Genomic DNA, 26,751 nt, shown 5'->3' on the forward strand with positions numbered 1-26,751 from the left:
TGCTGAGTCAATACCGCACAATATGCCTTTACTTTCCCATATTCCCTTGGAAGGATGGGATCCAGGGACCATGTGACTCAGTCCTGTCAATGAGAAGCAGGAAGGAGAGCGCTCATTTGGTTATGCTTTTAGTTTCATTTATGAAAAGCATATAGACACCAGGTGTGGCAGTGAACTTCTATATCCCAGCAGTCAAGAAGCTGAGATGAGAGTGTCATGAGTTTAAGGCCAGCCAGGGTGATACAGCAAGAGCCTGCTAGCAAAAATAATAAAGACTAACTGAACACAAAAGAGAGAGATGCAGAGAGGGCTTTTCATCTGTCACTATATCTTCTTCCAAACCTGATCATAGTTCTGGTGTCTGAGCAACAAAACCTGACTTAGTATCACGAGACAGCTCATCTTAGTCTGGAGGAGCTGAAAAAGCAAACAGTCTGAGTCTTCGGTGACTTTGTGGAAGAGGGGGACAAACCTCAGCACTCACCAATCTCCAGACTTCTTGTCATTGAATAGGGAAAAGTTCAAGCAACTTTTAACATTGCTTACTTCACCCAGAGCCAAATTTCTTAACTGATCTGAGTTTAAAATCTTCCTTCACAACCTTTCCCACCAACATTCTCATTTACATCAACATCATCATCATGTCCCACATACTGAGTGATTAATATTTCAGTATGAAGAACAGTTAAGATATCCATTGGTAAGTCTTGCCATATAGGGTTCACTTTAAAGGACAGAGCAGACTTTAAGTGAATGACAAGATAAAGTGTGATAAATAGTGGACTGGAAGTATGATATTATATATAGTCATCTTGTTAGTTACTTTTCTTGTCAATTTAACAAAATAGGAACAGAAACAGTACTTGAAGAGGATATTGTTTACTTTGTTCATAGTTGGGGAGATTTGGTCCATGGTGGCATGGCCCTAGGCGCCAGGGCAGAAAATGATGACAGCAGTAGCTGTGAAAGGGAACAGTCATTCACATCACAGTAGACAAGAAGCAGCACACAGAATGCTGGTGTTCTATGGGCTTCTACTTTCCCCCTTTGTGTTCTGTCTGGGTTCCAAGCCCATAGATCAGCTCCATATCAAAGGTGGGGGATCTTCCTGGCTCTGTTAGTCTTCTCCAGACACATCCTCGTAGACACACCAAAAGTTGCACATCATCATTTTCCTAAGTGAGTCCAAACCCAGCCATGAAAATGAACCACCAGTTTATCAGTGTATTAGAAATGAGTATTTATTTATGTGGAACAAAGTTCAACACATGCTAATTAAAAACAGGGTTGGAAACTATTTTTGTTAATGAATCTAGCATACCCATCTTTGACTAGACACTTTTCTGCTCTTCCTCTCCCCTTGTGTATTGACTAGTGTGATGTCAGCTTGACCCAGATTAGTCACCAAAGAAAAGAAAGCCTCGAAGGAGAAAAAGCCTCCATAAAACACGGCGCTAAGGTATTTTCTTAATTAGTGATCAATGGGGAAAGTCCAAGACCATTGTGGGTGGGGCCACCCTAAGAAAACAGACTGAGCAAGCCATGCTAAGCAAGTCAGTAAGCAGTGCCCCTCGATGGCCTCTGCATCATCTCCCGCCTTCAGGTTCCTGGCCTGCTGAGTTCCTGTCTTGATTTCCCTTGATGAAGAACTATGATATGGAAACACTAGCTGAATAAACTCCCCCCTCCACTTGCTTTGGCTATGGTGTTTCATCATAGCAATAGTAACCCTAACAAAGGCACCTTGTCAATTTTGTCTTTTTGATGTCCCTTCCACATGGCATGCTTCTTCCCACAGCTGCTCCTTCACTGTGTAGCTCTCTACGTCTGGTATAGTTTCTCCAACTTCCTGGCTTACTAAACTATTTACATTCCATAGAACCCACCACTCATCTTGTCCCATAAGACTTGCCCAGAATGGAGGTCCTAGCTAGTGCATCAATGAGGCAGGTGATCAGTCCATCTAGGTGGCCAGTGGGAAGATTTTGAGGGGACAAAGTTCAAGGCTTCAAATTCTACAGAGGTGTTGCAGAACAACAGCACAAAAGCCCTCCATACTCATCAGTAGTTCAACAACAGTGGCTTTGTGGGACTTAGTCATACTACAGAAACTACAAGTCTCTACCATAGAGATAACCACTTGACCATTAGATGGGGGCACCTTAGCATTTGGTGTAGCAAGGGGCTTCTGGTCTTGGAATTCTGTTTTCTTCAGAGTTTTCTAGACCAAAAGTAAGTAAAATGCCTACCCAGGCCATGCAAGTGATGCAGATCAACAGTGCCATTTCCGAAGGAAGAGAAGAGTGAGTGGTGGGGACTGTGAGCATGCCATGCAGCAAGCAGGCCGCTGCAATTGCAAACAAGCCTCCTGCACTGCTGCAGAATAAGCCAGTACCATAACAGTGTATGCTTCCTTAAAAGAGAGGACGAGGAACAAGAGGAAGAGGAAGGGAGGAGAACAAGGAGGAGGAGGAATGGGAATAGGAGGAGGAATTGAGGAGGCAGCAGTAGCAGCAGCCGCCAAGAAATCTAACAAGGTCCCACTACGAAACCCGCATGTGAGTAAAGTATGTCTGTGGTCAACTTTTGATCCACCAGACCTAGGCTTGTGGACCCTGTTCTGTGGCTTAAGGGGGGGTCACCTCATACGAGTTAGACTCTTCATAGCGCCCCCACAAATGCAATGTTCATGTCCCAAGTAAGACAATCCAGGGTGACCTCTTTCTCAGAAGTACAAAGTTCAGAATCTGGAAGGATCCTCCTTTCTGGTCACTGAACAGTTAATTCTTTTCTGGGTGAAAGTTTTGGCCAGAATTAACAGGAGCAGGGTGCCCGCATGCTTGAAGCTTTATCTGATTATTCATGCTCACAATTCCTTTTCCCTCTTTAAAATTCTCTTAACTTACCATATTCAAATCCTAAGCATGAAATGTATATGTCATATACTGTAAAAAGAAGAAAATCTCCAAGGACTTTTTCCTCCTACAAAGTCCACATTTATTGTTTTCTTTCCTATACCCAAGCCTTTCAGCTGTACCTAATTCTATGTTTGGTAAGCTCTAAACCCTCTAAACATTTCCATCAGGAGGCTTTGCATCAGCTTCTTCCAAAATGTTAGTTTAATGTTTTCCTGTGGGAGTCAAGGAATCTAGGCAAGGAAATTCTGGTTCAGTTGTATTCTGATGATCCTTGAGAAATAATTTGTCCTTTTCACCCTTGTACTTATAGGCATTCTGGATGGATGGAGTGGGGGTGTGATTAAGAGCCATGAGTGATAGAACCCCATGGGCTCAGGTTCTAATCCAGGGTCTGGCACATTCTAGGCACCTTACAAATGTTGGTTGAATATTTGCGGACTATTTCAAATTGAGATGTCCTCTAAATCACTGTTTCTCAACCTGTGGGTCCAGAACCCCAGAGGGATCGACTCTCAGATATCCTATATATCAGATATTTGCATTACATCTCATAACAATAGCAAGATTTCAGTTATGAAATAGCAATGGAATAATTTTATGGTTGGTGGGAATTACAGTGTCAGTAAGTTTGAGAACTGCTCTAAAACATACTTTCCATAGCATGATGCATTCAGATGAGAGGAAGCTTGACCGCTGGAAATGCTTTTATGGAAATATTGAGTGATACAGACCACTTGAAGAAAGTGCAAAATTCCTGCTACAGGGACCTTAGCTGTATGTTAAGACATGTGACCTATCAGGGTCCACTCTTCGGAGATGGTTAAATAAAAGGAGATTTGGACTATCTTATGTAACGTATGCCCTCTCATTTCCTCCCACCCATATTCCACAAGAAATGAAATGAGATGTATTCCAGAAAAGACCATGTCTCAAAAGACATGTTGGCAAATGTCCTAAGAAACAACACCTGAAGTTAATCTCTACACATAAACACACACACACACACACACACACACACACACACAAAACCCTCTGATTTTTCTGTGCATAAGAAAACTGTAAAAGAAAGGGGTAACGAGAAGGAAGAAATATTTAAAATATAGCATTATTTTAAAAGCACATTAAAAATATACCTATCGCCTATAAGCATTATAACTATCCATTGTGTAATGAAAAAAACTGAATGAATTCCAAATGTAGAAGCTTCATTCAAGAGCAGAAGGTACATTTTAACTATTCTTTTTATAAATTAAAAGGGAATGGAAGTACAATTTACTAGGTAAAAAAACAATCATAATTCATGGCAGTATCTCTTATTAAATAAGCCCTCCCCCAAGGAAAAAAATCTAAATAAAAAACATATCAAGAATAAATATTTGTAGTGAGATGTTAACCCACTTCCTTAAAGTCAAGAACAGGACAATTGTGTTTGCTATTGCTATTGTTCCGTGTGAGTCTAGGGGCTGTCACCTATGCAAAAAAAGAAAGAAAAAGAGGGAGGGAACAAGAAGGGAAGAAAGATGAGACATGAGAAGAGTAAGGAAGAACAGAGTTTGAAAGATATAGGAATTGGAAAGGAAGAAAAATGAGGTTTTCATATTTCTGGATTTCATAGCAAGTTCATAGAAATAAGAGGTAATTTATTTAGTTAAACAAGGTGTCAAAGTCAAGACTCAGGGTTCAGTTGCATTGCTACACATCAGCAGAAGATAGCAAATGCAGTGGCAAGGATATTGTTTCAGCAGTAACAGAAATATGGTATCTAGGGAAAAATACCAAGATTTATAGGAAAATATTAAGATTCTACTTATGGGTATTAAGAGTCCTGTTAAGTTTGGGAATCAGAAGAGTCCCCACCATAAGGAAGTCAACTGTCCTTAAATTAACCCATAGTGTTAATGCAATTCCAATTAAAATTACATAGAAATACTACTTATAAATTATTTTATATTTAAAAAATGAAAACTATCTTGGATGGTGGTGACACACGTCTTTAATCACAGCACTCAGGAGGCAGAGGCAGCAGGATCTATATGAGTTCGAGACCAGCCTGGTCTACAAGAGCTAGTTCCAGGACAGACTTCAAAGCTACACAAAGAAACCCTGACTCAAACATCCCCCCCCAAAAAAAAAGAAAGAGAGAAAGAAAGAAAGAGAAAATATACTCATATGACTGAATTGGCTAAAACTGACTTTTCAAGTTTTTAGGAAGAAAAATATCCATTCAAGTTTTTTTTTGATAGTAATATTTTAAAACAAAAGAGCTAATTAAGAACATTGGACAATGACAATGTGATGTGATACTTCCAAACTGACTCCTTTGCCAACCTTTTTTCACTGTCACCAGACAAGAGAGACAAAGATCAAATAGAAAACATGTGTCAGACATGGCTGTGGGTGACCAAATAGCTAAAGTGGGCCCCACCACTATAAAAAGGAACTCCCTAAAGCAACTATAAAAAGGAACTCCCTAAAGCAACTATAGAAAGGAAATAACAACAACAACAATGAAAATACATGCCAAAAACTTACTGGAGGGCAGCGGGAGTATTACAACATCTGCTTTTTAAAAAGCTGTTTCTGAGCTCTCTAAGAACTTTTTTTGCTTAGAGAGATCCTTTCTGACACCAGAATCCTTCAGTGCAATCACAGGGACTGAGGAATACTCTCCCTCAAGGTTAGGGTCATGACCACAGCTGATATTCGGGACTTTGTTGCAAAGATGTTGCATTAGTTACTTTTCGGTTGCTGTGATAAAATAGCATGACCATGGCAACTAATAAAAAGTTGACTTTGGTTTATGAGGTGGAAGGTGAGGAGTCCAGGGCTGTCTTCTGACCTTCACATGTACGCTGCAGCACACGCGCGCGCGCACACACACACACACACACACACATCATGTACCCATATACACAATGTATGTGCAAATAAAAATAAAATATGAAACAAAAAATGTAAGACATGGAAAAATCTAGAGAAGGAAACAACAGCTTTATAACCTGTACTCAAAGAGAAACACTGGTAACATCTAGTTCAGTATTTCTGACCCCTTAATATTTTATATGTAAACACATATTTACACAGGTTTTGATATTTGGGTCATATTATAATCTCCTCATTTCCTTCTTCCCTTTGCTGACTTGTTCCCCTTCTCCCTTTTAAGTCCTTGGTCTTCATTCTACTTGAGTGTTATATACATGTATTTATAGACCTACTATTTAAAATCTAGAATCTGCATATGGTGGAAAGCTTGCCATGTTTGTCTTTCTGAGTCTACTTCATTTTTCACACCATGACAATCTCCAGCTCCCTCCATTTTCCTGAAAAATGGCATCAATTCATTTTTATAGTTGAATAAAACTCGTGTGTGTGTGTGTGTGTGTGTGTGTGTGTGTATTCACATTTTCTTTATCCATTAATCTGTTGGTGGCCCTCTTAGTTGGGTCCATACCTCGGCTATTGTGAGTGGTCCTGCAGTAAACATGGATATGTCTAGTAACCATGTAAAGTATTATTTTGGTATGCTATGGTACAATGACTTGGGGGTACACATCCACCAGTGCTCCCTCTGGATTATAAGGTAGGTTCTATTTTTAAATTTTAGGTGTCCCCACACTCCTTTCCACAGTGACTGAGTCAGTTTACATTCCCACTAACAGTATGTGAGTACTCACTCCTTTTTCCTTTCCATCCTTGTTAGTGTTTACTGGTATTTCTTTTTTTGAATGACTGTCACTCTGCCCCAGGGTAAGGTGGAATTCCTGTGTTGTTTTGATTTGCAGTCCCCTGTAGGCTAAGAATGTTGAACTATTTTCTCAAATATTTACTGACTTTTGCATTTCCTATTTTGAGAACTGTTTGTTCAGTTCATTTGCCTGTTTAATGATCAGATGATGGGGGCACGTTTTTTAAATTTCATACCATTTGTCAACATTTAGAATTATTTTCCGAGGTCTTGGAGCCCTTTTTACATCTTCCTTGCCTCTACCAATGTCTTCAAGTGTTTTGTCCATGTTTCCCTCTAATAGTTTCAAATTTGGGGTCTTACAGCAAGGTCTTTGATCCACTTCGAATTTGATTCTTAGGCAGGGTGAGGGATATTGTGGTCTTCCCCATGGGAACATCCAGTTTTCCCAAGCACCATTTCATTTATCAAAGAGGCCATTTTCTCCATTGTGCATTTTTGACACCTTTGTTGAAAGAAAAAAGTGCACATAGCTGTGTGAGTTGATTTCTGGACCCTGTGTTCTATTCCGTCACTCCACATGCTTGTTTCTGTGTTAATACCACGTTGATAAAAGCTACCGGTGGAAGAATAAGAGTTTAAGGACAAAAGGAACTGGAGGTTCTCCTCTCTGGGGACAGTATACTGTTGACCTTGGGACCAGAGCAAGCCTTCACTGGGGTGAGTCAGCCTCTCTGGCCTAGTCCCAGCCCTTGTCATTGTGAGCTCAGTTTAAATAAAGCAGAATCAACTTCCACGTTTTATGTATATCAGAACAATGATCTCTTTAGTAACTTTTTAATTTAAAATTAGCCATTCTGGATAAAATTACACAGGGCAGGGAAAGCTCTAAATCATATCTGTGGCTAACCTCTTTTTCCTAGTTTTTTATCTCTTTTTTTTTTTTTTTTTTTACTTCAAACTAAACCAGTGAGCATCAGGAGCAGGAGCCACACATGAGTACAAAAATAGAAGAGCGCCCAGAGCTCGGGTGGCTCTTTGAAGAGGTTTCCTGGCCGCAGGTGAGCAGTGTGGGTGTTAGATTTCAGGGCGCCAGTGCTGCCCTGGCATGAGCAGAGATGGCCGTGCGCCCTGAACAGACTCAAGGGGAAATGATGGCCATGCGCCCTGAACAGACTCAAGGGGAAATGATGGCCGTGTACCCTGAACAGACGGAAGGGGAAATGATGGCCGTGTGCCCTGAACAGACGGAAGGGGAAATGATGGCCGTGTACCCTGAACAGACGGAAGGGGAAATGATGGCCGTGCGCCCTGAACAGACGGAAGGGGAAATGATGACGACGACAACAGTAGCAGAGAGCCTGCATGACGGGCACAAAGTCCAATCCCCAACACTGAAGTGAGTGAGTTCAGGCCAGTCTGTGCAAATTGATGGCACTCTGTCTACAATTCAGATTTTAAGAAGAGGTGTGGGGGAGGGCTGTCAGCTGTGGGGCTGCAGAGATGGCTCAGGGGTTAAAAACACAAGGGCTCTTCCAGTGTCTCACAACCACCTGTAACTCCAGTTCTAGGATCTCTGGTGCTGTCTTCTGGACTTCACAGACACAAACTATACATGTAGGCCAAACATCCATACTCATAAAATTAATATGAGTTTTTTTTTTAAAGAAGAAGGCAGAGGCCTAACAGCTCAGCTCAATGGTATTAGTGGCAAAGTGTTTGCCTAGAATGCAAATGGCCTTGAGGTTCAAATTCCAGCAAAACACGCATGCGTGCATAAATGTACACACACTCACACACACACACACATCCATGCACACATTCATGCACACAATGCAGTGTGGAATTTGACCTCTTTGTAGTGTTAATTTGAGGTAGCTGAAGGAAATAAAACATTTAAAGACACAGAAAACCAGCAGCCATAAAAGAAGAGTCAAAAACAAAGTTGAGAGCAGGTGTGCTTCGGCATGGGACACATCTTTCCCAGGCAGTCAGCATGAGGATTGCAACCAGCTGAGCCTATGGAAACACAGCAGAGTGGCTGGACTGGAGGCAGCTGGGAGCTCAAAGAGTGCCTGCCAGGCATGTGAGGAAGATGCAGGGACAATGGCTACATGGCAGGAGTAATTATTATTATTATTATTATTATTATTATTATTATTATTATTATTTGGTTTTTCCATACAGGGTTTCTATGTATTGCTTTGGAGCCTGTCCTGGAACTCACTCTGTAGACCAGGTTGGCCTCAAACTCACAGAGATCCACCTGCCTCTGCCTCCCAAGGGCTAGAATTAAAGGCATGAGCCTGGCATCAGGGATGATTTTTGAAAGGAAATCATTTAGTGAAAGCATTATATATGTTGTGGTTTAAATGAGAAGTGTCCCCGTAAGCCCAGGCGTTTGAACACTTAGTTCCCAGGCAGTGACACTACTGGGAGAGGTTTAGGAAGTTCACCTTGATAAAGGAAGTATGTCACTGGAGGCAGGCTCTGAGAGTTCACAGCCTTGCCCTACCGAGTCCATCGCCGCTCTTTCATGTTTGTGGTTGAAGAGGTGAGCTCAGCCTCCTGTTCTTCTCCGTGCCTGCCATTTGCTGCCATGCCTCCCTGTTCTGATGGATTCTTATCCCTCCAGAACCACAGCCAACGTAAACCCCTTCTAAAAGTTGCTTTTGATCATGGTGTTTTATCATATCAGCAGAAAAGTAACTCATACAGTCATTATATTTTACATGCATTGCTTATAGACAGTATGTAGTTGGCTACTGAGTCTTAGCTCTGTGTGTGTGTGTGTGAGTACATGTGTGCAAGCTCCCACAAGACTAGTTTAGAATCCAGGACCTTGTCCATGCTAGACAAGTATTTTACCACCGAGCTATAGCCCAACATCTTACTAACTCTTAAAGCACTAACTCTTAAAACGTAAGGTTTTTCCATTGTTAGTTATGGATCTGGTGAGTCAACCAGGCTTGGGGTCAGCTGAAGTAGAAGAAAAGCATTGATTACAAAATGTTTTCCTAAGTCTAGGAGAGACTGATGTGTTCATAGAACTTCTTATCACTTATTTCATGTAATCTGTGCCCACCTACACCAGGAATTCTTGAAATGAGAATGAGAAGTACCAATTCTTACCCCACTATGGTACTGAGGCACTGAGCATGAAATCAAGACTATATCATTTAAAACCCATTGTGTTGGGAAACTTCATACAGTTCCTTTGGTACAAGAATTTTGGATATTATTAAGAAATGATGGGTGGGGGCTGGAGAGATGGCTTAGAGGTTAAGAGCACTGACGACTCTTCCAGAGATCCTGAGTTCAATTCCCAACAACCACATGATGGCTCACAACCATCTATAATGTGACCTGGTGCCCTCTTCTGACATGTAAGCAGAACAGTGTATATATAATAAATACATCTTTAAAAAAAAAAAAGAAATGATGGGTGTCAGGGATACTCAGATAGAGGTAAGATTAAGTGACAGTGCATGTTAGCCTTCTCTCTTTCCAGTTATAATGATTATTCATAAATATACAACTCTAACTTAGGGGGTCCATGATTCCATTCTGTCTGAGAGCTGTAAGTCCCAGCTTACAGCCCCAGCCTTGTCCCACTGGCATCAACTCTAATTATGAAAACATGAACTCTTACACCCGGGGTTTCTCCACTGTGCTGTAAGTCTGTGTGTAAGGCTGCTCCTTCCTTATAAAACAGACTCTCTCTCTCTCTCTCTCTCTCTCTCTCTCTCTCTCTCTCTCTCTCTCTCTCTCTCTCTCTCTCTCTCTCTCAGCACAAACGGCCAGACGTCTTGTCTTTCATTTAAATCTCCAGGCTTTTGCACAAAACATTAGACTTGCTGGTGGCGCAGGCGTCACATATGAGCATGGGAACGACTCTGCTCAGAGGCCACCCCCAGAGCCCTCCAAAGGATCATGTTTAAGAGGACATACGTAGGACTTCCAGGGTGTCACCATTCTCTGCAATATACATAGAACCAATGCAATTTTTTGTTTCACTGTTATAATTTGTGGGTAACACTTCTAAATATATATTACCTAATGTATGTTTTTGCTTGGCCATTTTAGATACCTCAAGTCCTACTCAAGGTTCCTGACACACCACAGACATTTTATAAGACACAAATGACAGGACTGACTGGAAGTCACAGAAGGGAAGAGTACAGGCAACCAAGTGTGACATAGCTACACCCACAGATGTACACTCCTAGGAGGGAATCGTTTATGCTTCATAATCCCCCTTGTCACTCAGACTACAAATACTTTTTTCCTTACAGGAAAAGATTAATGATATATTACTGGTAAGATTTTGATAGGTGATATACAGTGGAAAATCTGATAGACACCCACACACACAGCAATAACAACAACAGCAAAATATTGAGGTCAGATATGGTGGTACACATCTTTAATACCAGTACTCAGAAGGCAGAGGAAGGTGTATTTCTGTGGGTTTAAATTCATCCTGTTCTATTAGCAAGTTACAGGCAACAAGGGCTATACAGTGAAATCCTGTCTTTAAAAAAAATCCTAAGAAGCTAATAAAAAAACAAAACAAAACAAACAAACAAACAAAAAACGGCATAAGAATCACAGTGGAAAATCATGAGCAGAGGACATTCCCATGACATTATCAAAAAGACTAATATGATGGTCTGCTAAAATTAGTCAGTCCACCTTGCTAAAATAAAAGGAATGAGAAAATGAAGTCATGGAATGTTTTTATTTTGCTATCAAACTGCCAATTACTTTCCTCTAAACAATAATGTTTCACTAATGAATCTCCAAATTAGTTGACAGAAATATGTAGAGAGAAAAGATATTTTTATGCTCATCATACCTAGCTACAAGATGATAATTCTAAAAAGAAAAAAAGGTAACCTGGAAGGCTGTTACAGTCACTTGTAGGAAGGTGTTTGACATTACTGGCAATAGACTAAATTAATGCTACGTGCCTCCTGACACAATGCCATGAGGAAGGACACAGGTCCCAGCCAGCATGCTCCTGTCGGACAGGCAGAAATGCAATACTGAGGCGGTGGCAGGCAAACCCACGCGAGGGATTCTGTGGAAAAGAACTTGCCTGGACTCTGAAAGTATTAAAGTCAGAGGAGACAATGAGGGAATGAAGAATTGATCCACACTGGCATCACAGAATTTATGATCCTGGCTTCGAGCCCAGAAAAGCAAAAAAAAAAAAAAAAAAAAAAAAAATGACGTCAGCAAGACCTGAAGGCCCACAGGTCACACACTACTTTCCTACTTGGATGACTGCAGCATGTTTTAAGAGTTACATTTCCTTATTACCTTTGTCATTTATTTCTTGTGTGTATCAGCGTGTGGGTGGTGGGTGGATGTGCGCATAGGTAGGCATGTGGAGTCCAATGACAACCTGCAGGGGTTGGGTCTCTCCTTCTACCTGTGGGTCCCAGGGATTTAACTCAGATCACCCGCTCAGCAAGTGCCTTTGCCTGCTAGCCATCTCACTGGCCTGCCCCATAGTGTTATATGACACTAATTGTTGTAATTTTAAAAAGTGACACGCTCGAGAAAGACACCGTGCACAGAGCTTGGGTGGAGGGTTTTGTTTTGTTTTGTTTTTTAATTGGGGGGAAGCAAATGGGAAAACGGGGGAGGGGGGAGGGAAGACTGGCCTCTGGGGACAGGAGCAGCAGAAGAGAAGAGAGATGGGGGTGGAGATAGAGAGACAGGCAGAGAAACAGAGAGAGAGGGGGAGAGAGAGAGAGAGACAGAGAGATAGACACAGACAGACAGACAGACAAAGAGAGAAAGATGGGAGGTGGGCAGGACCTTTTTAAAAGGGAAAGTAGTGAATGTACACAGGTGGAGCAGGCCAGTACAGATGCCTGAATACTAACACTAATGTGAGCTGAGGTGAAATTTTTTTTTTTTTTTTTTGGTTTTACGAGACAGGGTTTCTCTGTATTGTTTTGGAGGCTGTCGGTCCAGCCTGGCCTCGAACTCACAGAGATCTGCCTACCTCTGCCTCCCGAGTGCTGGGATTAAAGGCGTGTGCCACCGCCGCCCGGCCGAGGTGAAAATTTTTTAAAGAGAATTTTTGACATTAGGTCAATAGATTATGGCACTATTTTTTTATAATAACTTAAACCTTGAAGTTATTTCAAAAGAAAACAAAAATGAAAAAATTCAGGCTAGGGATGTAGCTCAGTTGCTACATGTTGGTCTAGCATACATAAGGTCCTGGGTTCAAGGCCCAGTACCACACAAACTGGACATGGTGGTACATGCCTATAATCCCAGCAATGGGAGACTGGCACAGGAGGATCAGAATTCAAAATCACCTTAAGCTAAGAAGAGAGTTTGAGGCCAATCTGGGCTACACAGACCTTGTCTTAAACAAAAGGTAAAGATACTAATGATTACCTTTAGTCACAGTAACCCAAATGGCTACACACAGTGACATGGATAAACACCATGTATTCATGCAACAGATGCTATATAGCATGGAAAATTAAGACACTATTGCTGCATGTCCCTTCTTGAGAGTTCAAGATAAGGTGAAATGGATTCATCAAGATAATGATCCAGTCAGCCGGTGATGGCACATGCCTTTAGTCCCAGAACTTGGGAGGCAGAGGCAGCAGGATCTCTGTGATTTCGAGACCAGCCTGGTCTACAAGAGCTAGTTCCAGGACAGCCTCCAAAGCCACAGAGAAACCCTGTCTCAAAACAAAACAAAACAAAAAGATAGAACGATCAGCCAAAGTTACCAGGTGAGGAGAATGGCAGTGACTAAGGGGAGCCTTGGAGAGACTTCTGAAACTCTGGAATGTTCTGTAGCTTCACCTGAGAGGTGAAGACAGCTCCCTGATTTATCAAGCTGTTCATCTACCGTCTCTGTAATTGCTACATGAAAGTTACGATGTAATTTACATAATAACAGTGACAAGGAAAGATAATTTCTAAGACCTAACAGGAAGCCAGCAGTCTTGAGTGACATCTGGGAAGGATGATTGACATTTTCAAAAAGGCAACTGGGCAGAAGGTAAGTGTGAAAGTGCTCAGAGCTGTTAAGTCTTCAGATTTCCAGTCTGAAGCACTGGAAACACACTGAAATGATTTGAAATCATATATCATGAGCTATTATAAAGAAAAGCATTAAACCATTAAAATAATACAATTAATAGTCAAGAATGTGGCAAACATTTATGATACATGTTCTATATGTCAGAATAGTAGTCTAGAAAAATGTCCATGACGTTCTCCTCTGGGATGTGCCATAGTGACAAGACTTTGATTTTCTTCTTTAAATATTTTAGTGCCTTCCACTATATCTGACATAAACTTGTATTATCTTAGTGGCTGAAAATTATAAAGATCAATCTCCTGACTAGAGATGTGATTAGCATATGTAAAGACCCAAGTTCAATCCCTAGTCCCTCCTAAATCTAACCCAATGGTGGGAGTGTTTGCTGTAATCCCAGAACTCTGGAGGCTGAGCCAGGAGGATCAGAGTCTGAAGACACTGTGGACTGCTTATTGAGTTGGAGGCCATCCTGGGCTACACAAGTCTACTTTAAATGACAACAAAGTTTTACTTAAAAAATTGACATCTTCTTAGCTAAAGATCACCAAAAGACCAAAGTTTAAAATGAGGAGGAAAGCCCCAAACATTAACAGAGCACCCATTCACTTTACACACACACACACACACACACACACACACACACACACACACACACACAAGCACAGGCACACCAAAAAAATATCTTTGATGTTCTTTTTTCAAGACAGGACCAATCCTTTTCCTGAGAATTAAACTCCAGGCTCCAGCTCTCAGAATTCTGCCTTCTTTTTCTGCCTTCATCCCTCCTTCTCAGCAACCTCTGCTTTACTTAACTCTTTCCCATAAAATTCTCCGGAAACATTTTTTCACTATTTAGAGAAATCAAAACACACCCAAAGAATGTAGACAGGGCTTTTTCCTTCTTTGTGACAGCGCTATTACCACATAACCAGCACTAACAGGAGCAACAGGGAAGCTGAGGCTACACTCCAAGGATGTGGGCTGCAGAAGTAGTGTTCAAGATGGCTGCAAGACACTGTTTCTCTTTCCCCAGACTCCCCATCCCCACCCCAAGGTCTTGGGCAGCCAACCTCAGATCTTCCCATCCAGTCCAGCCCAAGCCTGTGGATTTTCCTCTCTAACACACTTTGCCAATCAGCCCATTCCATACTGAAGCAATAGAAAACATCAGAAATGTGAATTGCGGTCTTGACGGGAAATTTTTTCAATCTTTTATTTTCCTAACATGTGGAATGTATTTCACCGGGCAAGTAGAATAATGAAGACCAGTGGATGCTCCAAATGCCAGCGCTTTCATAGATCTCTGACACAGATAGGAACACTCTTAATGGGTTGCCTGGAAACTGGGACAGTGTTGTCTCCAAAGAAAATTGTGTGCTACATCAAATGCAAGAATGCCTTGGCTCAAGATCAACTCTTATCAGGGCACCAGGAGATTTAAACATTAACAAAAACTATGGCAACAGAAAATGCAATTGCTTCTTAAGCATGTAGAAAGTTTGGCACCTTAATTCTAGGTAGAGGAAATCCGCATTAGACCGGGCTTTGTAAAACACAGTCACTATCATTCTATCAGGTTGACAGATGTTTCACCACCAACCACTCTCAGCAATACGTACACTCCCCTTCCTGCTGTCCAACGGAAGAGATGAAAACAATTCAAAGTCATTCATTTATCAAAACCCTTCCTTGGTTTCCTGGATGAAAAGGTAGACCCAGCCCTGGAAACATTGTAAAGCAAAAAGAAGCTGCAACCAGGTGAGTGTTCAGGCATAAAGAAAGTTCCGCCCTCTATTGAGAAAGGAGAATGCAGGTGCTTATGTTGATGCCACACAGGGGAAGGGCGAGCTTCACATATCCATCATGTTTCCATTCATTATGTAGTATTGAGTTTTTCTTAGCATGCAGGATGCCCTAGTTTCAATCCCTAGAATCACACACACACACACACACACACACACACACACACACACACACACACACACACACTGACTTTTCAATATTTCAGGTACATATTAGGCTTGGGGGTACACAGGTAAGCAGAGGGATTTAAGCCTAATTGATTCCCATTAGTTCTCTCCACCTCTACCTAGTCCCAGTCCAACAAAGGTGAGAAACACCATGATCCCAGTTAAGGGGATATCATGGATAAGGAGCTGAGTTTGAGCCATAGAACCCATACTTTAATAAGCTAAAGGGCAGACGTGACAGGCAGGGACCATGCATCCCTGAGGCTTACTAGCCAGCCAGTCTGGCCTACTTGTTTAGCTAGAGGCCAGTGAGAGATTCCCCCTCGAAAATAAGTGTAGAGCTCCTGAGGAATAACCCTTGAGGTTGTCCCATGGCCTCCTCACACATGTGTATACATGTGAACTCAAGCTCACATGTGCACCCAAACACACACACACACACACACACACACACACACACACACACACTGATTCCATAGCAATTACATACAATGCTATAAAATGGGGCTGGAGAGATGGCTCAGCGGTAAAGAGCACTTGCTGCTCTTACAGAAGATTGGGGTTCTTTTCCCAGCACCCCCGTGGTGACTCAAAACCACCTGTAACTCCAGTTCCAAGGAATCCAATAAAGTCTCTGGTCTCTAGGGGTACACAGTATACATACATACACTCAGGTGCACACATTTTAAATAAATAAATCTTTAACTTTTTATATTGCTAAAGAAGTTTGTTTTACAAAATCATTAGATTGGACTGGCGAGATGGTTCAGAGGTTAACCACTGCCTGTTCTTCCAGAGGTCCTGAGTTCAATTCCCAGCAACCACATGGTGGCTCACAACCATCTGTAACGAGATCGGATGCCTTCTTCTGGTGTGCAAGCATGTATGCAGATAGAATGCTGTATACATATAAATAAATATTTTTTAATAAATCATTAGATTACAAAAGGACATTTGATTGCAGAAAGAGACTTTAGTCAGAACTATGCCAGATGGTGGATAAGCCAAGAGCAAAATACAAAACCGAAAGGAGACAAATGTGAGGTTGTCCTCTTATGTAGTAGCTACAGTCAACAGTTTTTCACAGGGATATGGCATAGGATTCCATTTATTCGCAGACTTTAGTTTCCTTCCTTCCTTCTTCTTTTCTTCCTTCCTTCCTTCCTTCCTTCCTTCCTTCCTTCCTTCCTTCCTTCCTTCCTTCCTTTCGGGTTTCTCTGTGTAGCCCTGGCCGTCCTGGAACTCACTTTGTAGACCAGGCTGGCCTCGAACTCACAGAGCTCCACCTGCCTAAGCCTCCTGAGCACTGGGATTAAGGGAGTGTATCACCATGGTCAGCTTCACAAAGACTTCCATGAAATTCCTTAAAGGTGGGAAGTGTTGTTACATTTTACAGACTATTTAAAATCTATTCTTAACAACTTCTTACTACATATCTCTTCAACTGCACTTTACTGAAAGTTTAGTGAACCCAAATACACTGGATTATATGCCAGCTTTTAAAAATACACTTAATCTTATTTCCCCTTTTATTAAAAGTGGATTTTTTTCTCATTTAGTATATTGATTACTATTTCCCCTCCCTCAACTCCTCCCAGTCCCTGCCTTTCCCCTCCCACACTGATCCATTCCCTTTCTGTCTCTCATTAGAAAACCAACAGGCTTCTCAGAGACAAAAAACAAAATAAACTAAAACTAACATATCAGGCTTGGACAAAACAAACAAACAGAAAAGAGCCGAAGAGGAGGCATAGGAAACAGAGACCCACTCATTCACACACTCAGGAATCCCATAGAAACACTACACTGGAAGCCATACTAGAGGACTGTTGGGGGAAGTCCTGTGCATTTGTCAATAAAGCACTGTCTGGCCAATAGGGAATCTAGATAGGTGGGACTAGGAGTCCAGGAGGACTCTGGGTAGGAGAAACACAGGAGAAACACAACAGAGTCGAGATGTAACGCCATGGGGGTAGGAAGCCCGGAAACTTCTCCGGTAAGAGACATACTTAAATAAACAATTATGGGGTAATTACTTAAGTCAGAGCTAGCCAGTAAGAAACAAGCAAGGCCAACAGCTTCATAATTAATATAGCCTCCTGTGTGTTATTTGGGGACTACAACGCGGCAGAGCCCAGGCGACTGGCGGGTGATAAACCAAAGCGGCTAGCAAGGAAAAAGGGACTGATGTGGCTCTAGAATCAGGCTGGCGGGAAGGCTTCTCTCAAGGAAAAAGGCTTCTCTTTTACAGAGGACCTAGGTGTAGACCTGGCAGGCCCTATGCATGCTGCCTCAGTCTCTGTGGCCTTGTTTCCTTGGTGTCCACTGGCTCTTACACTCTTTCTACCTCCTCTTCCATAGGGTTCCCTGAAACAACCCCCCCCTCCTAAGGGGAAGGGGGACTGAAATTATATATATATATATATATATATGTACAAATTAAAAAAAACAAATATATACAAGTGGCAGGGACCAGCACAACCTGGTCTCACAGTGAGGACTGCAGTTCCCTTTCCCCGGCCCCCAGGTGGGCACTCTACCCCAACACAGTAGCTTTGGCATCTCTCTCTGAGCTCCCATCTCCACTCTGAGCTTTTCCCAGAGCTCTCTTCTCCACCTCAGCACCTGCTTTCCGACTGCCTTTGCAGCCTTAAGCTTCCTCTTACATGGCATCTCCTCACTTTCCTGGAAGTCCATCAGCAAGACCTCCCTAAGTCCTTGTGTCTGGGTCTTGTGTTCTGGCTCCCTCAAGTGAACAGGGGGATTTAACCCATGACTCCCTGTTAGCAATCTGATGGGTTTTATTAGTCACTGTCCAACAGGCAGATCCCAGATGGATGAAACTCATGAAGATGCGGTCCAGCTTGCTATCCAGTCAGCTTGTTGCTGTCATGAAGGTCTTCATCTTAAGAAGCCGTTTGCATGAGAAAGGCAACATACTAGGAAGGACCCCCAGGAGACATTAAGGTCTGGTTTCAGGTTGGCCCTACTGCTGTTTGAATCTGACAACTCTTTCTCCTAATTCCTGTTTGAGCATTACCGTAAATCACATACCCTTTCCCATGGAGACACCCTGAAATCCCTTCTTAAATCACTGCTCTATGTTACTAATACGTTGCCCTGTGGAATGAAACTGATTCACCATCCTCAAGTCCTTATGGGGAAGTCCAAATTCAGCTACACCAAGACTTCAGCCCACAGCTCTGCTTTTAGCCCAACCTGCCAGTCAAAAGGGCCACACCAAGCTTTTTTTATACCAATGCTGGACATTTTTCATTCACCTTTTTGAATCCACCTCCATTTTTTCCCTGAGAAGCTTAGCTTTATGGACAGAATTGGCCAGGTGTCCAATATCCCTGGATGTGGTAGTTTGAATGTAATTGGCCCCCATAGCCCCATATTCCCATAATTCATAAGGAGTGGTACTATTAGGAGGTGTGGCTTTGTTGGTGTGGGTATGGCCTTACTGGAGGAAGTGTATCACTGTGGGGGTGGACTTTGAGTTTTCACATATTTAGGATACTGCCCAGTGAGTCAGTTGACTTCCTGTTGCCTCTAAGATGTAGGACTCGTGCCATGTCTGCCTGCACGCCACCACGCTCCCCTTCATGATCATAATGGACTGAACCTCTGTAACTGTAAGGGAGCCACCCTCAGTTAAATGGTTTCTTTATAAGAGTGGCTGTGGTCATGGTGTCTCTTCACAGCAATAGTAAACTCTAACTAAGACACTGGATATTCTAATGGAATCTGGCCAAAGGGGTGCACTGACCACATATGATAAATGGGGTACACAGAATATAAAATCAACATGTATTTCCCCACCCTTTGCCTTGCTGTGATTACCTCTCTCTACAATCTCTCTCTCTCTCTCTCTCTCTCTCTCTCTCTCTCTCTCTCTCTCTCTCTCTCTGTGTGTGTGTGTGTGTGTGTGTGTGTGTGTGTGTGTGTGTGTTGCTGGATCAAATTCAGCACTTTCATGCTTAGCCAGGCACCAAACTATTACCCTCCTCAGGCCACTGTCTCTGCTCAACAGCTATCAGGTATCTGCCGTCCAGCTCAGCTGCCCTTGAATCTGGTGTTAGCAAACCCCGTTGTCTCCCCTTGCACACTGAGGCTGCTGTCTTCACATGCTTCATTTTCCCATGTTGATTTTTTTCTTGCCCTGCCTACATATTCATAAAGGATTCCCTATCTGAACTCCTTTCAATTAGCCTCCCATGTGCTGAGTCTTAAATAGGTTTTATTTTTAGAACAGTTTGAAATTTACAAAAAAAAAAAAGAAAGAAATTTAGGAAGCTTGATAGTATGGCCACATTCCCCACAAACATTCTGCTGCCAATCTACACTGGTACTGACATTCTAAATTAGGATGGCATATTTATTTCAAAATGGATGCATTATAATTAACAGAAGTCCACACTCTATGCAAACTCTTAATTTTCATGTAAGGTCTAGCATTCTGCCCCCACAGTCCCATCCCATCCAGGGCTTTTTCTCTCCAGCTGTCAGTTTTCTTAGGCTCCTCTTGACTATGACTGTTTGTCAGTTTCCTTGTTTTTGATGACCTCTACAGTTGCGAAGAATACTAGCAGGATTTGCAGACTGGCAGTCCCTGTGTATTAAGAGCTACAATTCAGATAACCATCAAGAGTCTACACTGTCAATGCAACTTTCACTGTTGGCACTGACCTTGATCACCCGGCCAAGATAGTGTCTGCTATTCCTTTCCCCTCTCTTCTTTCCATACTACATTTTCCATAAGCCTCTGGTACAGCCCACATGAAAAATACGGGGGAGGAGAGGTTTGAGGCAATACCTTAACAGCTGAAGAGCCCACCTTGCAAACAGCATGTCAGAGTGTTTGATTCCTTGAACACTGGATATGGGTGGTACCTGTTTGTAATGCCAGCCACGGGCACAGTGAGGGTACAATAGCCACAGCAACAACAGAAATATTCCTGGGGCTCACTTGCCAGTAAGCCTAGCCTATTTGCTAAGTTCCAGGCCACTCGAGACTGTCTAAAAAACAGGGTATCTGGTGACTCAGGAATGACACCTAAGGTAGACCTCTGGGCTCCATCCCCACCTTCACATATACATTCACACACACAAACACACACACACACACACACACACACACACACACACACACGACAGCTAGGGATGTGGCTCAGCGGTTGAGTGCCTGTGTAGTACGCTTGACACCCTGGGTTCCAACTTCAACTCTGCAAAAGTTAAAAAATATAAAACAGAAGTGGGCATGCTGCATCTCCCTAAATGGGGAGTAGGGCTTTTGTGAGTTTTCTTTCAACTGGGATAAGATATTCATATGACTTATCATTCTAACTTTTTAGGTGTTTCAATGACCCCTTTTAAGTAGGGTAGCCTTTTCCTGATGGTACTGATCTCATGCTAATCTTGTTATCATTCACCCAAATGACACATGTCAAGTTTTAGCACACTGGGAACTTCATGTAAATGAGTTTCTTTCTTTTTTTATCCATTTGGTCTATTTTCTTTAAAGTTTCTTTTAGATTTACTTATTTATTGTTTATATACCAGATCTCATTATAGATGGTTGTGAGACGCCATGTGGTTGCTGGGAATTGAACTCAGGACCTCTGGAAGAGCAGCCGGTGCTCTTAACCTCTGAGCCATCTCTCCAGCCATTGATCTATTTTCTTTAAGCCCCTACATGAGATATCAAGGTCTGTGTTAGGGAGCCATTGTCTCCTGTATTCTCTTTTTTGAAAGAGACATCATTTGTTTCATGTGTATGGGTGTTTCAGCTGCAGGTATATCTGTGCAGCAAGTACACATGCCTGGTGACCATGGAAGCCAGAAGATGGTTTTCACTCTCCTGAAACTGAAGCTACAGACAGCTGTGAGCTGCCATGTGAGTGCTGAGAATTGAACTCAGGTCCTCTGGAAAAGTAACCACTGCTCTTAATAGCCGAGCCCTCCTTCTGGCCCCTGCATCCATCTTCTAATTTTTCTTCATGTTGCCATTTTCATTTGAGCTCTCCTAGGGCCAAGGATCTAAATTTCATTTATCTTTGTGTCTCTGAGATAGATGAATGTCCCAGAAACACAGCAGCTGATCAATACATGATCATAAATGAGGGAAACAAAGAGGAGACGCAAGTACAAGTGGCCTACTTATTCCAAAGAGGAGAGGGTTGAAACTAAAACAAGAGTGCAAAACGTGGTGGTTCTATGAGAACTGCCTCACCTAGACTCCAGGATTTGAAGAATTAGACCCTAGTTGGTGCTTGGGGGGAATTTAGCAGGCCTGGTCGTGCTGGAGGAAGTTCATCACTGAGGGCGGGGCTTTGAGGGTTGAAAGCCTCACAGCCATCTTCCTGGGAGTGCTTGGCTCACTGCTCCTGCAGACCCTACAGCTTGCTGCCATGCCCACAATGGGGACTCACTCACCTGGAACCACATGCCCAAATGAACTCTTTCTTCCATAAGTTTCCTTGGTCATGGTGTTTTATCACAGCCACAGAAAAATAACCAATATACCATCCAAAGACAAATGCACAGTGGTCTTTCTGGAACTTCGTTATGTGGGTCTGAGTTTCAGTCCAGGACATGTTTCCTCTTTGTTAGTGAGACTTTGGTTTTTGAACGGGAGAAGGGTGAGTTTTTGATCTTCTCATTTATTTTTGTTCAAGGGCTTCTTTCTCATCAGAAATTATGATGGTGGTGTCCTTTCACTGTATGGTTCCTTTGACCCTTTTTAGTAGTTTACAATATATTAATAATCTCCCTACATTGTTTTTCTTTTGTATATTTTAAAGCAGCATATGTGTTAAATAGCATTATGATGTCTTATTAAATAACATTATGATGACTATGTGTTGCTGTTGTTTTCGGGGGGTTTTTTTGTTTGGTAGGTTTTGGGGTTTTTTTGTTTTGTTTTGTTTTTTGTTTTTTGTTTTTTGTTTTTTGTTTTTTGTTTTTTTGAGACAGGGTTTCCCTGTGTAGCCCTGGCTGTCCATGAACTCCCTCTATAGAACAGGCAGGCCTCAAACTCAGAGATCCACTTGTCTCTGCCTCCTGAGTGCTGGGATTAAAGGCATGTGCTACCATCACACATCTTGGAACGAAGTATTTTTCAAAACAATCTATGTTTGATTCCTATCCAACCAAACTTGAAAATCATATGTGAGCAGTTGTCAAAAGGTCTTTACTGAGTATAGCAATGTCTGGAAAGCACAAGCCTAGTCCGATGTAATGATGAAGAAAGTATACAAAGTCTAAACACAACTGTGTTAGGCAAGCAAGGGCGTCAGAAATCAAAACACTATTGTATCGAAGGCTGGCTTCAGAACAAATAAACACAGTTCCATCCTGGCCTCTGCCTCCTATATGTTCCTAGGATCCCTTCATGGAGCAGGACACTACCTCCCACGGCCACTGAAGAAAGCCCTCTGATGGTTGGCTCTGCAAACTTGCTACTTGGTAAACAGTAGCTGGCAGTATCTCATTCTATCTCATGCTCATCCAGACCAGCCAGGAGTGATGCCTCATACCTTCCCAGCAAGGCACACACAAAGCCCTGTAATTTCTGCCCTAAAGGTTTCACGGTTAGACTCCAGAATCAAAAGACCTGACTTCCTGAAACCTCAAAGCTATCTGAGTAGTTCTCAACAAGTTGTTCAACCCTAGGGACTCAGACCTACTGGGCAAAGTCTAGGGCCCAGCCCATTTTTTCAAGGATGGCTTTATGCTAGCCAAGCCACACCTTAGCTTGTAAAAGATATAGTTAATCTCTAATCTAAAAGTGTATGGTATTATGAGAATTTGTATGGGAAGCCCTTATCCATTTCCTTATTTATCCTGTGCTAAGGATTACAATAAATACAGAAAATGCAGAAGATGAATTAGATTCCTTGAGACCTAAAGTAACTCCAATGAAGGAATTAACTTCTCAACTATTTGAAGGATCCTAAGTCAATGTCCCAGGGCTGTCTTCTAGACTATGTGGAAAAAAAATCATTTGGTATTTTAATTTGATCTTCAGTAGTCTCTGTTTAAAATCTTAAAAGCTATTGATTTTCCTACTGCAATCTATGCTTAGATAGCCACAAAATTCACAGAGCTTCAGCTGGGTGAAGGATCCAAGGAAATGAGAATAAACCAAGCTCCAGCATGGTTGGAGTTTTCACCTCCAGGAGGAGGCTGGCTGCATTGGCTCGGATCCCCACATAAAGGCATTTACACAATGCAGTTGGTGCTCTGCAAGGAGCACACCTCAAAAAGCAGTGGAACTGAGAACCAGAGACAGCCTGGAGTGAGAGGAAGGGTGTCCCATTTGATGGCACACACCTAAAACCTCAGCTCTCAGGAGGCTAAGGCAGGAGTTTTACTAGTTCCAGGCCAGCCTGGGCTACATAATGAAACTGTCTTTAAAAAATTACAAACCACCTGGTTTGTAAAAGCCAAAAGAGGAAGGAAGAGTTTTCACAGTTTTCCCTTTAAAGCCCTGTGAGTTGTCTGGGGGCAGGGTTGCAATTACTCCTCTGGGGAATCTTCCCATGTATTTGTGAAGGGCTAACCTCCCCACTCTCTTAAACCTTTTAAAACACTCATAACCCCTTCTTTTATCAGAAGGTCTCAAATTATTTTATCCCTGTTACAGACACTACAGGGATTTATTACCCTGAATCTTCAGTTTTCTTTTATTTACTTCATGGGATATAGCAATCTATCCAAGTCTGGGATGGGAACCAGATCTCCTCTCCTTGGTTCTCCAGACTGGCTGGGCACGCCAAGAAGCAAGGAGTATTCTCAACTTGCTTTTAAGGGAGGAAGAGCAACCTTCCCCCAGAATGTGCAACCACATTATCACCGGGATCGTACCAAACGGTTTAAGAACACTCGTGGGAAAATCCAGTCCTCTTCTTCCTGAATTAGGAAGAGCAGGTACAGAGAGGAGAGAGATGAAGAGAGGCTAGTTGGTGCCAAATGAAAGTGGGGTGGATGTGCAGGAAATGCCCATTCCCCCGTGGGGGTGTGGCGTTAGTCTTAAGCACTGCCTTTTGGCACAAGGTGCTAGTAAAGATAGGGACCTAGAATTCATCTAAAAGCTAGTCACATGCCACACAGCACCGTGAAATAAAGTGCAAATATTATAAAGAAGAATTTCTCTAGCTGAGAACACACAAGCAGCCCATTGCCACCTTCAAACGAATTCTGTAACTCAGTGCCTCTAGTATTCTAGCCTACTAGTTAAGAGCCAGGTTCTTAACTAGTTATCTATTCACGAGGACTCCTTGCCTTCCAATTAGGAGAATCTTCCAGGACGAACAAAGCACTGAGGGGACGGGGGGGGGGGGGTTGTTTGAGGGAGAATTGCTTCTGTCCTGGTTTGTCGTTTTCTGCTTAGCCGAGGGAAGGGAAAGGACAGCTGCTGGTGGAGCTCAAGGGAAACAAGCTTCCGTAGCTGCCATCTGCCGCCTGCCTGGTCCTTCCAGCCTGGAGGAGTCCCTGGGCACTGCAGAACGCGAAGCTGCGGCAGAGTTGTGTAACCTCGCTCAGGATGTACAGCGTCTACGGAAAAGACCTGAGGGCGAGTCGCGAAAGAGCAACCAGGCTGGGAGGCCCCCAAGACTAGGGGATAACGGGAGCGAGCCCGAGTTGGACCCCCTATCCCTGAGGGTGGCTGGAGGTGGGGCTGTGAATCCTCTGGGGAGGAGCTCAGGGCTGGCAGTGCCGCGAAGCAGAGCGTGCGACTCCAGAGTCTGTGAGGAGCAAAGGGAGGATGCGGTAACCACCTAAGGACTCTGGAGGAGTTCTCAGCCTGTGTCCCAGGGAAGTGCCAAGGACGTCCCCACTCTGCTTTTCAGTTACGCAACACTCACACTCTGGGCAGAATCTCCTGAAACACGAACTTACTCATTAAAGTAATTAAAGTATAAAGTCTCTCAACTGATACAAGCAAAGGCTCTGAGTGTTGTCTGTAAAGGCGTAGCTGCCACCTGCAGCGATAGAAGGTGGCATCTTGTGGCTGTCCCCCGCCGTACCCTCCCAAGGGTGGATGCAGGGTGGCGGTGGACGGGGCCCGCCGGTCCCCATCGCAGGTACGCAGGCGGCCGTCTCCCTCCTCCCCACGGCAGACAGCTGCCCGCGGTTACCTGCTGGTTGGCGGGGATATGCGCGACTTCGGGGACCCGCGTCGCCCCTTCCGAGGGACCCGCGCCGTTCTCCCGAGGACTGTCCTCCCGCGCCGGGAAGAGCCCGCAGCGGCGCTGGAAGCGCGCTACGAGCTGTGAATCCTGCAAACTCCGCAGCAGCTCAGCCATGGTGAGCCGCGATCCCGCTCCTCCTCCGACCCTCAGCCACGCGCGTCCGTGTCCTCGGCGTACCGCAGCCGGGTGCTCCCAGCGCAGGGCGGGCGGGGCGCAGCGCCAGCCAACAGGTGCGCCGCCCGGGTCCTAGCGCCCGCCTTTCACTTGGGGAAAGCCAGGTGACGCCTCCCCCTTGCCCGCCACACCGGCCCCTTCCTCGCCACCTGGGCTGCCCCAGTCCCCTGCCTGTCTCCCCCAGGGCGCTCTTGCAATATCTTGGAAGAGTCTAGGTGTGTGAGCTGCGCGCCCACCCCTCTGTCGAGCTAGTACAGACTAACCACTAAGGAAGAGCGCGTGTAGCCGGGTGGTGGTGGCACATGCCTTTAATCCCAGCACTCGGGAGGCAGAGGCAGGTGGATCTCTGTGAGTTCGAGGCCGGGCTGGACCGACAGCCTCCAAAACAATACAGAGAAACCCTGTCTCGTAAAAACCAAAAAAAAAAAAAAAAAAAAAAAAAAAAAAAAGAGCGCGTGTGCACCTGCCCTGTGCATTCTTCCAAACCCTGCGGGAAGCCTGGAATATTTGTGGCCCTCTTTTCAAACTTTCAAATCTTAAGCCCAAGGTGAAGCTTGTCCTCAGCACACGCACGCACACACACACACACACACACACACACACACACACACACACCAGCTCGCTGTTCTCACTTTTGTCTGGTTTCTGCAAGATTAATTTCCAGGAGTTTAGCTCCTAGAGAGAATTCTCAGTGCTTTCCAAACTCGGCTTGATTCAA

At 43.5% G+C, this 26,751-nt stretch overlaps 1 protein-coding gene and 1 long non-coding RNA gene across 3 annotated transcripts in view; one reads left to right on the forward strand and one right to left on the reverse strand.

The window, feature by feature from the left end:
* The window catches only part of Sgpp2 (sphingosine-1-phosphate phosphatase 2), a 106,935-nt gene extending 80,885 nt beyond the window's left edge, over positions 1-26,050 (reverse strand). For both annotated transcript variants that reach the window (XM_040753244.1, XM_040753243.1), the window contains exon 1: positions 25,806-26,050. In XM_040753244.1, the coding sequence (XP_040609178.1) occupies positions 25,806-25,973 (168 nt within the window). In that variant the 5' untranslated portion in view covers positions 25,974-26,050. The remainder of the gene's footprint in view (positions 1-25,805) is intronic.
* Positions 1,095-1,787, forward strand: LOC121142779. Its single transcript, XR_005879881.1, has 3 exons — positions 1,095-1,179; positions 1,376-1,459; positions 1,604-1,787. It is a non-coding gene; the product is annotated as an uncharacterized LOC121142779 (long non-coding RNA).
* Positions 26,051-26,751: the final 701 nt, after the last annotated feature.

The sequence above is a fragment of the Mesocricetus auratus genome, unplaced genomic scaffold (assembly GCF_017639785.1).
Source record: "Mesocricetus auratus isolate SY011 unplaced genomic scaffold, BCM_Maur_2.0 Super-Scaffold_100010, whole genome shotgun sequence".
Lineage (NCBI taxonomy): Eukaryota > Metazoa > Chordata > Mammalia > Rodentia > Cricetidae > Mesocricetus > Mesocricetus auratus.